Source organism: Emydura macquarii, unplaced genomic scaffold (genome assembly GCF_026122565.2).
Source record: "Emydura macquarii macquarii isolate MOO-44397 ecotype Brisbane River unplaced genomic scaffold, CSIRO-AGI_Emac_v2 contig_2297, whole genome shotgun sequence".
In the NCBI taxonomy this organism is placed as follows: domain Eukaryota; kingdom Metazoa; phylum Chordata; order Testudines; family Chelidae; genus Emydura; species Emydura macquarii.
In genome coordinates, this window is record NW_027132434.1 from 2,933,780 (window position 1) to 2,946,369 (window position 12,590).

General features: G+C 43.6%; 1 protein-coding gene across 1 annotated transcript in view; it reads left to right on the forward strand.

The window, feature by feature from the left end:
- CEP162 (centrosomal protein 162) overlaps positions 1-12,590 on the forward strand; it is an 86,968-nt gene that overhangs the window by 19,398 nt on the left and 54,980 nt on the right. Inside the window, exons 3-7 of the mRNA XM_067560746.1 lie at positions 5,890-6,042; positions 6,388-6,574; positions 7,936-7,997; positions 10,521-10,636; positions 12,356-12,383. Coding sequence (XP_067416847.1) covers positions 5,890-6,042; positions 6,388-6,574; positions 7,936-7,997; positions 10,521-10,636; positions 12,356-12,383 — 546 coding nt within the window. The remainder of the gene's footprint in view (positions 1-5,889; positions 6,043-6,387; positions 6,575-7,935; positions 7,998-10,520; positions 10,637-12,355; positions 12,384-12,590) is intronic.

The window sequence follows — 12,590 nt, forward strand, 5'->3', positions numbered from 1 at the left end:
ATGGGGCTAGGGCCCCAATCCATTATGTCATCAGGGGTGCAGTCCGTGCCTCCGGCACAGGAGAAGGCCCATAGACACCACTCCTTGGACGAGGAGTCGAACCCCATGAAGGGACCCTCAACAGGTGCAACCCTTCGCCAGGATGCGCCTCGGCAGTTCTCTTCCTCCTCACCGGGCGAGGCAGTTTCTCGGAACCACGCAGCGTCACTGGAGGATTTCAGGGCGCACCAGGAGCTGCTCAAGATGGGGTTGAACATAGCCTCTTTAATGTGCTTGTGGCGGCTGCCCCAGCGAGAGTGGCCCTTCCAGTCCATGAAAGGGTCCTTAAGATTGTAAAGGCCCGGTGGTAAACCCCTTCCTCGGTCGCCCCTACGTCAAAGGTGGCTGAGAAAAAGATATTATGTCCCGGCCGAAGGGTTTGAGTATTTGTTCACTTACCCCGCCCCGAGAACCCTGGTGGTAGATGCGGCTAACCAGTGAGACAGGCAAGGTCAGCCAGGGTCCACTCCCAAGAATAAAGACAATAAGAAGCTGGACTTGTTTGGTAGAAAGGTTTATTCCACAGCAAGCCTGCTGTTCAGGATTGCCAATCATCAGGCCCTCCTGGGTAAATATAATTTCAACCTGTGGGACTCCCTCAGGCAGTTCACTGAGGCCCTGCCCCAGGACCAGGCTGCAGACTTTAGCACCATCGTGGAGGAAGGAACCACGGTAGCTAGGGCAGCACTTCAGACGTCCTGTGACGCTACTGACTCGGCGGGCAGGGCCATAGCCTCTGCCATCTGTATGAGAAGGTGCTTGTGGCTGCAATCCTCGGACCTGTCCCAGGAAGTGCAGCAGTCTATTCAGGACCTCCCCTTTGATGGGTCGGCCCTATTCTCCGACCAAACCAATGCGAAGTTGCACACTTTGCTCCCTGGACCTGTACACACCCAGTTTTCCAGGCGTCAGTCACGGACCCAGGCACAGCAGCAGCAGCCAAGGCCTCCACCCAGGCCTTTTCAACCCTATAGGGATAGGAATAGAGGGGTTAGAAGGAGAAATCAGCCCCCCAGCTCATCCTCTGCTCCCCAGCAGGGGGCCCCCAAGAGGTCGGGCAACCAGAAGAGACAATTTTGATTATGTGCCCGAGGGTGTTGCCCCGACTGCTCTCCTGGATCTGCCCCTTCCTAAACAGGTTGAGGCCCTTCTATCCCGAATAGGCAAAGATCACTTCAGACAGTTGGGTCCTTGGGATAGTCTCAGGGGAGCTATGCCCTACAATTTACATCTACCCCCCAACAACCCTCCTCCTCCGTCCCTCTTCAAGTACCCCTATCACGAGCAACTCCTCTTGCAGGAGATGGACGCCCTCCTCAACATAGGAGCGGTGGAAATGGTCCCTCAAGGCAGAAGGGGGAAGGGGTTCTATTCCAGGTACTTCCTCATCCCCAAGGCGAAGGGGGGTCTGAGACCCATATTAGACCTGCGTTGTCTAAACAAATATGTCAAACGACTAAGGTTTTGCATGGTCTCCCTAGCTTCCATAATCCCTTCCCTGGATCCAGGAGACTGGTATGCCGCCATTGACCTCAAGAACACATACTTTCATGTGTCTATCCTCCCCAGCTACAGGCGTTTTCCCCGATTCACGGTGGCTGGCCCCCTCTACCAGTTTACAGCCCTACTCTTTGGTCTATCTTCGGCCTCAAGAGTGTTCACCAAGTGCATGGCGGTAGTGGCTGCTCACCTGAGACGAAAGGGTGTGCAAAGTTTTCCTTACCTTAACGATTGGCTGATCAGGGGCTCGTCCAGGTCCCAAGAGCAGGAGAGCATGACCCTCACTTGCTCCACATGCAGCAGGCTGGGACTGCTTATAAATGAACAGAAGTTCACACTAACCCCAGTGCAACGCATAGAATTCTTTGGGGCCACCCAGGGCGCTTCCCAGGCCAGAGCCTTCCTGCCTCAGCCACGTTTCGAGGCGATGGTCTCCGTCATCTTCCAGCTGCACCGATGCCCCATGACAACAGCCAGACACTGCCTACAGCTGATAGGCCACATGGCAGCCTGCACGTATGTAGTGAGACTAGCTCGCCTGAGGCTCAGACCACTTCAGGCATGGTTGGCCTCGGTATATGTGCCGAGCAGACATCCATTGAACTGGATGGTTACAGTTCCCCTGCCCATCTTAGCCTCCCTAAACTGGTGGCAGACTCCCAGGGCAGTGATGAAGGGCATTCTGTTCAGGGAACTGGTCCTATCGGTCACCCTAATTTCCGATGTGTCAGACGTAGGATGGGGAGCACACATCAGTGTCAACCTAAGTACTCAGGGGCTCTGGTTGGGGGAGGAAAGGCACCTGCACATCAACGTGAAGGAGCTGAGGGCAATTCGCCTAGTGTGCAAGGTGTTCCTCCGATTCCTGACAGGAAGAGTGGTGCAGGTGCTAACAGACAACACTGCAGCCATGTTTTACATAAACAAGCAGGGGGGAGCGCGCTCCTCAGCCCTCTGCGAGGAAGCTATCCATCTGTGGGACTTTGCCGTGAGGCACGATTTCCACCTGACTGCCTCTCATCTCCCAGGAGTAAGGAACAACGAGGCGGATCGTCTCAGCAGGTCATTTCTACCCCGCCACGACTGGTTGTTGCACCCAGAGGTAGTGGCTATGATCTTTCAGAAGTGGGGAGTTCCCCGACTGGACATATTCACGTCGGCCTGGAACACAAAGTGTCGAGGTTCTGCTCGCTCCGGGATCACGAGACTGAGTTGATTTCAGACGCGTTCCTCATGGACTGGATGGGGGCCCTCATGTATGCATTCCCGCCCATTCCGCTCCTACCCAAGGTTCTGCTGAAAATAAAGAGGGACAGGGCGAATGTTATACTCATCGCTCCGGCCTGGCTGAGACAGCATTGGTTCAGCATGCTGCTGGACCTTTTGATCGCTCCACCCCTGGCACTCCCGAGGCGGCACGACCTTCTATCCCAGGACCATGGTCACCTGTTGCACCCGGACCTGGACTCCCTGCAGCTCACAGCCTGGAGGCTCTGTGTCTGACGGAGGGAGAGAGAGCCTGCTTGGTGCAGGTCCAGCAAATCCTGCTCGGCATCAGGAAACCTTCCACACAGGTTGTGTATTGGGCTGTTGGCACTCCGCCGAGCCTCTCGCCTCTGCAGGCGATCCTGGAGTACCTGCTCCAGCTAAAGCTCCAGGGTCTGGCACTGGCCTCATTGAAGATTCACCTGGTGGCCATTTCGGTCTTCCATCAGCCGCTAGAGGAGAGATCGCTGTTCTCCCATCCCATGTCGGTTAGATTCCTCAAGGGGGTGGAGAGGCTTTATCGGCAGGTCCGTAACCCAGTGCCTCACTGGGATCTCGACCTGGTCCTCTCGAGACTCATGGGGCCACCCTTCGAACCCATGTCTTCATGCTTGTTGGTTCTGGACACTTAGTGATCAGTGTGGATACCAGTGAGACACGGTACGCCCGATTTGCAGATCAATAAGGTTTAATGTGCAAGGTTTTGTATAAATATACTAGTTAGATACAAAGCCTAAAATTAACTACAATATATCATACTCACTAAGCCTGCAGAGCTAAGCAGTCACTCAGAAGGCTGTATACAGGAACAGCTTTCTTCAGGGGCCCCGCCAGGGAGTCAGTGGCCTCCAGTCCAACCGGCAGTACCTCCCGCAGAATCAGGTGTTGATGGAGTGCCCCCCTTTGTCTAAGTGGTAACTACTTATATCCTTCCATAAACAACCTTCATCTAATTATCTTTCTCATTATCATATATGCTAATTACCTACATTGGGTTTCCACCCTTAACTACATTTCATTCTCACCATAGTAATTGGGGTTGTCAAAACATCTGGTGATGGGGGGGGGCGGAGTAAAAGTATGCCCCTTGGCAATAAAACAGTGTACCCCAGATGTTCAAGGATAGCTTCTTGTTCCCATCGCTGTTATCTATGTGCAGCTGCAAGCATACAGTATCTGTATTTTGTCTTATGTGCCGTGCTATGCAGAAACTGAGACATCTATACTGTTATTCAGTCTCTGCCAACTGAAAGATGTCATGCTACAGGGGTCAGAATCGCCAAGCAAGCAATTGAATGCTATGCTAAGCCTGTTGGACAGTGGTCAAGCAACTCAAATTGTACTGGACCTCCAACAATGCCCTCTGCTCCTGCTTTCATGGAAGCCTTCCTGGTGGCCATTACCTCAACCAGGAGGGTCTCCAAGATTAGGGCCTTTACCTCGGAGCCCCCTTATACAGTATTCTATAAGGACAAGGTCCAGCTGAGGCCGCATCTGGCCTTCCTACCCAAGGTGATTTCCCAATTTCATTGTAACCAAGATATTTTTCTCCCCATGTTTTTTCCCAAACCTCATGGTTCAGAGAAGGAGAGGAGATGGCATTCGCTGGACATGAGATGAGCCCTGGCCTTCTTCATCAAGCGTACAAAGCCGTTCCGGAAATCGACGCAGCTCTTTGTCGCAGTGGCCGGCTGGATGAAAGGCTCACCTGTCTCCACCCAGCACATCTCCTCGTGGATTACATCATTCATCAAGTTCTACTATGAGTAGGTGAAGGTGCAACTTCCGGGAATCATCACAGCACATTCAACCAGAGCTCAAGCCTCATCTACAGCCTTCCTGGAGAGAGTGACCCTGCAGGACATCTGCAGAGCTGCCACCTGGTTGTCGGTGCATACCTTCACGTCCCACTACGCCATCATCCAGCAGGCGAGAGAGGATGCGGGATTCGGCAGAGCGGTGCTGAGAGCAGCTCACCGGTAACTCCGACCCACCTCCAAAGGTATTGCTTGTTAGTCACCTATAGTGAAATGGACATAAGCAAGCACTTGAAGAAGAAAACAAGGTTACTTACCAGTAACTGATGTTCTTCGAGATGTGTTGCTCATGTCCATTCCACAACCCACCCCCTGTCCCCGCTGCCAGAGTTGGCAGAAAGAAGGGACTGAGGGGGTGTAGGGCTGGCAGCACCTCATATACCACAGCATGTGTGCGCGGCTCCAGGGGGCGCTGGAGCTGGCCTTACAGGATCTGCTAAGGGGAAAAAAATTCCGGGTAATCGTGCACAGAGGCATGCACACACCTATAGTGGAATGGACATGAGCAACACATCTCGAAGAACATCAGTTACTGGTAAGTAACCTTGTTTTAGACACGGCAATAAATTATTAGTCAGAGTTGCATTTGTCTTCATAGGAAAAAAATATTAGAATAAGTGACAGAGAGAGAAGAGAATTCCTATAAAAAAAACCTGTCTGATATACTGGACTGCTGGGACAATGACATTAATGTAAGCGCACAACAACAAAGAAATATTTTAAGACGTCTCTAAGGGTGTGTGTGTTGGGGGGAAGTATGATAGAGTGTTTTACTTGAAAATTAGTATATAGTCATTTAATTAAATGCTATTGTAATACATACGATGTGCATGTTCATCCTTTACTTTCTTCTTTCCTGACTTTTGAGTATTTATTTGCAAGCTGAGTGTTCTTCTCTTTGTATACACTTCTGGATATAATTGTCTTCCATGAACGCTTTTGTGAAGAGGTTACAAAATGAACTGTATGTATTTCATAACATGTGATGTTCACCTAAGCAGGATGTCAGGCTGGTGTTAAAAACATGATTGTGAAAATAAAAAAATTATAAAGCAGAGAGCAGGTAAGCTAAACAGGACATGCAGAGGCCCGAGTCACAGACCTTAATAGGAGCTAAGGGACATAAATAAGTTGAACATCTTCACTATTGCGATAAAATACGTAAACTTCACTCATTCTAAAAAAGTAACTGCAAGACTTAACCATGCAGTACAAATTGTCATTTGCAATTATTAATCTCTATTGTGTATAAAAATGTCTTTTCTAGGAATGCTAGGGACAAATGGAAGCTTTCTCAAGTCACAGAAGGATTCCCATCCTCTTGTGGCAGTAGATGAGGAGGCTCACGCTGGAAAAATGCAGCTCCAAAAAAGTGATGGTGTTTCTATATCCTTAAGTAGAGACAGCCTGGAACCTGATGGTAAGAAATAAGTGAGAGAGGAACCATTTAATCAGTTTATTAGCAAATTGTTGGCCAGTTATTACAAATGGAGCATATATTTTTCTAAAAACAAACACACTAAATGGTGAAAAATGGTGAAACTGTTACCTTAAGATGTTGTTCTTGGCCCTGATTCTGCAACTAACTCTGCATAGGGGCCAACTGTATGAAATCAGTTGCAGGATCTTGTACACTATTGAGTATTTCTTTAATACCATTAGCACTGTTATATGGCTGTCTTTTATTATAATTAAACTTTTATGCTTATTCCATGTACTGAGACTGTACTGTTGTAATTAGATTCTGATATGTTTTTAAATTTAGATTCAGTTATGGCCTCTGGACCTAATCGAAGTATTTTGGGAGCTGGATTGGATACTTTGGAAGAACAAGAAGAAAAAGAGAGATTCTTTGCCAAACTTGAGAAAGGAGCTTCATCTACCATTGATTATTCAAGATTAAACAAAGAACTGGACTCAAATGATTCTGTATTGCTAACAGCATTTGTGCGGTAATGTGGGGGGGGAAGGAGGCGGACCCTAAACAGAAATTACGACATTATTTTTTTATATATATAGATATAAATATATAAAATAATATATAATATAATTGTGGTGCTCAGAGGCCCAAATCACAATCGGCATGATTGTGGTAAGTGCTGATTGAATATACAAAACAATGTAGTCGTCACTCAGAAGCATTTATAATTAGAGGGTATGTCTGCCCTTCGAGCTGAGTATGATTTCCAGCTCGAGGAGACATACTCACACTAGCTGCAATCAAGCTACAATGCTAAAAATAGTATGTGTTCACGGCAGCATGACTGTTAGGTGGGACTGGCCATCCAAGTACATGCTATGGTCTCAGACATGTCCATAATCGGGGTGTTGCCCCTCCTGCCAGTCTTGCTGCTGCCAGTCATGCTCTATTTTTAGCATTCTAGCCTAATAAGAGCTAGAATTGGTATTGCTCCTCAAGCTGGGAATAGTTTGCTCAGACGTACCCTAAAAATGTTTTTAGATATACCCTAAAAACCTCGGGCAGTACACAAATGAGCTCAACAACAAAAGGAGAGAATGAGGGGAGGGAGGATGAGAGGTAACATGGTTACATAGACTTGTGCACAGCTTGATAATTACAAGTGATTTAATTTTTTTTCTTAACCATAAGATGTAAATAAAAAAGATATTGGTAGTCCCTGCTGACCTTCCACTTAGCCGTTTTCTTCTGACGTATTCCTATAGACATCACATTAGAAGGGAGGCTTGAGGGATTTGAAGTAGTGGTTTTATAGACTAGATTAGGGACGTCATTCCATGTGTAAGAGGCCATGGGAGACAAATGGGCAGTCAAGGCTAGTATAATTGGAATTGCTTAGCGATTGGAAAAGAAACTTGTTAAGATATAAAAGCAGATAAGGAGGGAAAGGGAGAGTTCTGGAAAGCTTTAAGGCCACCAACCTTGACTTTGGAGTAGAAAAGGGGTAACCCAGGAAAAAATTCAAAGGGTGGAGTGTGGCAAATCAGAACAAGAAGCAAAAATGGTGATGAGGGGTATGTGTGTTATGAGGGAGCTATGTGGATGTGAAGGAAGCTAGAGAGGAGCCGGTTGCAGTAATTTTAAGATGGGAGAGGCTAGGGGATGGAAGTTCTAGCTGTGTAGACAGCCGTAACAACACTTTTTTGATTGTGAGATGGACAGAAGTAGAATATAAAATAGAATATCAATGATTAGGTCAAGAATGGACATGTATTATTACAATTACCAGTAAGAAGCAGGAAGCTTTTATGAAGAACAATTTTTTTAAAAAACATCTCTAAAGTGTCATAAATGACAAGTGAGACAAAGTAACATTTTTGCATTTTTTTGCAGCAATGAAAAAAATGTAGTACAAGTGGAAGACAAAGAGGAATCTAAACATGGAGAGAAATTTGGTAATACTCTTATCTTCATATATAGTGAATGTAAATGTTCTTGTTTAAATTGCGGAGTCTCTTCTTTTTAGCATTATTTTATACCCAACAGTATGTAAACTAAGGATAGAGAAAAATGTTACAAAACTGCTGAATAATTTAAAATAGAGTTCCTGCACTAGTGCTAATTATAGAAGCTACTGAAGTCTTCAGAAAAATGTATGTTGGAATATCAGAGTAGAGGAGGATCTCCACATTTCTAAGGGACTGTGGTTTGAAGACCTGGAAAGGAAAAAATACATATTAAAACTCATTTGTTTGTCCTTTCCTCCATATTCCTTTGAGAAGGTGAGCCAGAAAGTTTGAGGCTCCTCTCCTTTTCATATTCCAAATAGACAAGGTAGTATAGCAACCTCATCGAAAGGAAGGTTGGAGGTGTTATGGGAAGCAGTGATCTTTCTTCTGACTTTTCCCCATCAATATTCATCCCAATGGGTGCAAGCTGTTCTTATTTGAATGTTAAAGTAGTTTTCTTATTGACTAAACTAATAAGAACTTCACATCTGTGTGTAGTTTTTTATAGGCAAATTTAAGGACAGAATTTCTAAGTAGTGCCTAGCCAAAATGTATGTGGAATGGATTAAGTTTGCTATACTATGGCTGATGTACAATTTCTTGGAGATATATCAGCCACTGAGTATCTGGTACTTGAACCCTTCCATATAATTTTTTCTTCAGCTTTTGTTGATCTCATGAATTTTTCTCTCTCAAAATTTTGTATCTTTTGTTTCTTCTGTTGCTGCTTTTCAGATTTTTTGTTTGGTTTTTGTGTTCTCTCAACCTCTTTTCCTTCTGTCTTCTCATCTCTATTTTCCTTGAGCTCCCTTCTTTTCCTTTGTCTGTTTTGTTTATGTCCCTTATATCCATCCCTATAAATCATTCCCTGTATACTCCACTATTACTCCTTTCCCTTTCTCTGCCTGATTTGCTGCTGTCTGACACAAATCTAATTAAGCTAACCCCATCAGATACTCACCAAACTGCTGTGAGCAGATCCAAACGCTGAATCCCCTAGGCATACTCTTGGGGTGCAGAAGCCTACCACACCCATCAAAGACCTGTGACCATCTGGTCCAATTGCCTAGCCACTGGGACCAGTGCTGACTCCTCAGACATCCCATATCTTAAACTCATCTTCTCCTAGAACTTCAGCTATATGGATGCTCTGGATTTCCAGTTTAATGCTTATGGAGCATGTGATAGGTGTAACACACAACATTCATACTGACTTTGCACAGGATTCTAGAACACCATTGCTCTTTACTTATGGATTAAAGCATAGTGTACAGATCATATAGAAATGAATTAACATTCTGAACTCAACACCCCTCATTCTACCTCACCCTTTCTTGGGGGACCATCTGTGTTCCTCCCTGTCTTATCAGATTCTTGCAGCAACTTCCCTCTGCCTGAATTGATGAGAATAGCTGAAGAACCCAAACAGAGCAGCTCCTGTCTTTTTATAACTTTACAATCCCTCTGTCAGGTGATTCCCAGATCAGCCTACCAGCTAACTTGGTTTCCAGAAGACCTCTCCCCTGACAAACCAGTTCTGCAGGGTGAGAGCCTGCCTATTGTCTAGGATGTTTGTATTTGACTAGAAGAGAATCCCAATTTAACAACCCTCTATTGTCAGCTCTGTATCACTCCTACTTGGAATTTCAGTCCAACATGGAAGTAAAAGTACAACAGAGAAGGCAAAAGGTTGCACAATCAAAATGGAGTTAGTAGCTTGGTAAAGACACATACCGGAGAGTTCATAATCTCACATCAAATTCATAAATTGTGCAGATTCCCCAAATTGACACACAGCCCATCTCAGCCCTTCTCTGCTTTTCCCTTTCACTGTGCTGCTGCTCCTACTCCCCTCACTTACTCTTCCTTGATTTATCCATTTCATCCCATCCATTCCTCTTAATCTATGATAATAAAAGGGCAAATTCCTTTTTGAGACCCAACAAATTGACTTTTTAGCTATCCAGAAATCCATTTTGCAATTTTTTAATTTAATAAACATAAAGAACACTTATTAAAACTAAGTAAAATGCATATTTGCAAACCTTAAATAGCTAAAGGAACTTTTCTTTCTTTAACATGTATGGGTGTGCTGTCAACTCAAAAGTTGCAACAGAAATGTTAAAACAAATGTGTAGTTTTACAAAGATAAGGGAATAGAAATTATTTATGAAACTCTTATAGTAGCAATTGTAATGTAATTCTATGTAATCAGAAACTGAAATATACATTTTGAATCCCCCAGTGTCATACCAATATATCATCAGGAATGGTGAACAATCCTGTTTGTAGCAATTAAACTATGTACTCATTTGAAAGTGGAGGGACTATGCATGGCTTATTCTTCATGCTAATTTTTGTTACAGATAAGCTCTGTGAACAACGCAGTACATGTAGTTAGCAAAGCATTTTTCTGACACTGCCTGTATCCTTAAAAAAATCTTTATTCCCTGCTGAATTATACTTCAGGTAATTATAGTGAAGACTTTGAAGATGAGACAGAATCTAATGATCCTTCTAAAAATGAAGATAATCAAGTTGAGCAAACTGTCAGATCAGAAGCTGATTTAAGTTTTCAAGAACAGGTATAATAGTTAAATATTTAAAAATGTTGAATTTTGTGGTGTCAAATATTTGCTGCTATGCTTATCTGCTTTAAAGATGTTCACAGTTCTGACAAGATCAAACTGCTAGTTTTAAAATGCTTCTTAAAAATCTATAGTTTTAAACTAATTGTCTGAGTTTTAAAACTATTTGTTTGAGTTTATAGAGATCTACAAGAAAATACACAAATGTACAAGTAAAAGAACACAAGTAGCTATCGGTATTGTAAATGTACTTGCATTACACACCGTAAAGAATAGAGGTATTTGATGTGGTATTTTTCAATAATGTGCTCTTGCGGGTGGTTTGATCTTGATGGTCAGAATCAATCCTAGAGAGATCTACATGGCAGAGTCAAGGATCACAGATAGCAAGTCCAGTGCCTTGCAAGGAGCTTCAGAATGATAGGGCGCTTCTCTCTCGCTTTTTTTTTTTTTTGAGTGGGGGAAGAGGAGTGTTGAGGGGGAAGCTGTTGAGCTCTTCAGGAAGAGGGAAGCCTCTGCCCCAGGGAACTTTAGAATGAAAAAAGGAGTCAAACTTTTCCTTTGAACCCCTTCTTCTATACAGTGCATACACCTTTTGGTTAGTGACCTGCTGGATGACTTGTGAAGGGGTGGTCAGGACTGTCTGTATCATTGAGACATCTTCACAAAGCAATCATGAACCTAGTGTATCTAGCTCCTTTGAATTTTGTCAGTGGGGAGGAATGCCAGAGTGGCATGGAAAAGGTTCATTAGCATTGTACCTGCCCCGAGCAGCCTTTGGCATAGAAGGCATGACCAGAGTGGCTCTATGCTCTAGCTATTTCTGACTGCTGGAACAACTCTTTTGGGATCATTTGACATAAGTTAGAGCAGCTTTGGGTCACCTTTTCCTACTCCTTGGGCCCAAGAATTGGGGCCAATGTGTTTTATGTTAGTAAAATGATGAGATCAAGTGGTAAGCCTTCAATGTAGAATTAAAGACCATACGTCTTTGTAAGGATGTTTTGTGCAGTATCCATGTACTGTCCTACATCTATCAAAAAATGAGATAAATTTAGTAGTATCTTTAGTAGAGTATATTTAGTATTGTAAAATTGGTAGTATCTTTTAAAAATTCAGTACAATATAGTATAGAGGTAAACTTTATTTATTAGGCCATACCATTTGTGTGGTTACAGCTTATCTACATTACATTCTATTGTCCAGAACAGCTCACATTTATTTTCAGTTGATGATCCTTAGATTTTTTGTAGCTTATTTTTTTTTTTTTAAACATTAGTTGAAATGCTAGTCCACAAACAAATGCAATACCACAAACAAACAGCTCCTCCCCCCATATTCATATCACTTTAAGGCTGCAAACTGGAAGGCAGAGCAGTTAGGAAATGCAACATGAATGCTCTAATAAGGATCCTAACCTGGTGTTTTCTGATTTTCTTGGTGTTGTAATGTGTAATAACATTTTGCTAATGTAGGTTTTAGCGTCTAGTTCCACCCACCCCTCGACGGGAAGCAGAGTAAAAGAATGGGGAAGATGTATAGTTCCTGTTCATCTATTGGTATATCATAACTCCGTAGTGCTCCAAGTAGTTGCACAACTAAAACTTTTAATATAAAGATTGAACTGCACATGAACTAAAGCAAACTTTTAATTGCTTTAATTTTTTTTCTTCAAATTCACAAAGTAACTATCCTTCATTGTTTCAATTGTTTTAGGACAAAAAGACTGACATGCTGGCTAAAGGTAAAAATTTAAACTTGCAATAGCAAGAAAATATTCGTAAAACATAGCAAATAAATCTGTTTTATTTCTCTGATATGTGAATTTACTGCTCCCTAATCATGAACTGAAATAATCAAGAATAATCCATATGTCTTCATTTTTAAATAGGCCTCAACACAGTCTCTAATTTTGCACCACCAAGTCAGTACCCACATTTTTACACCTGCA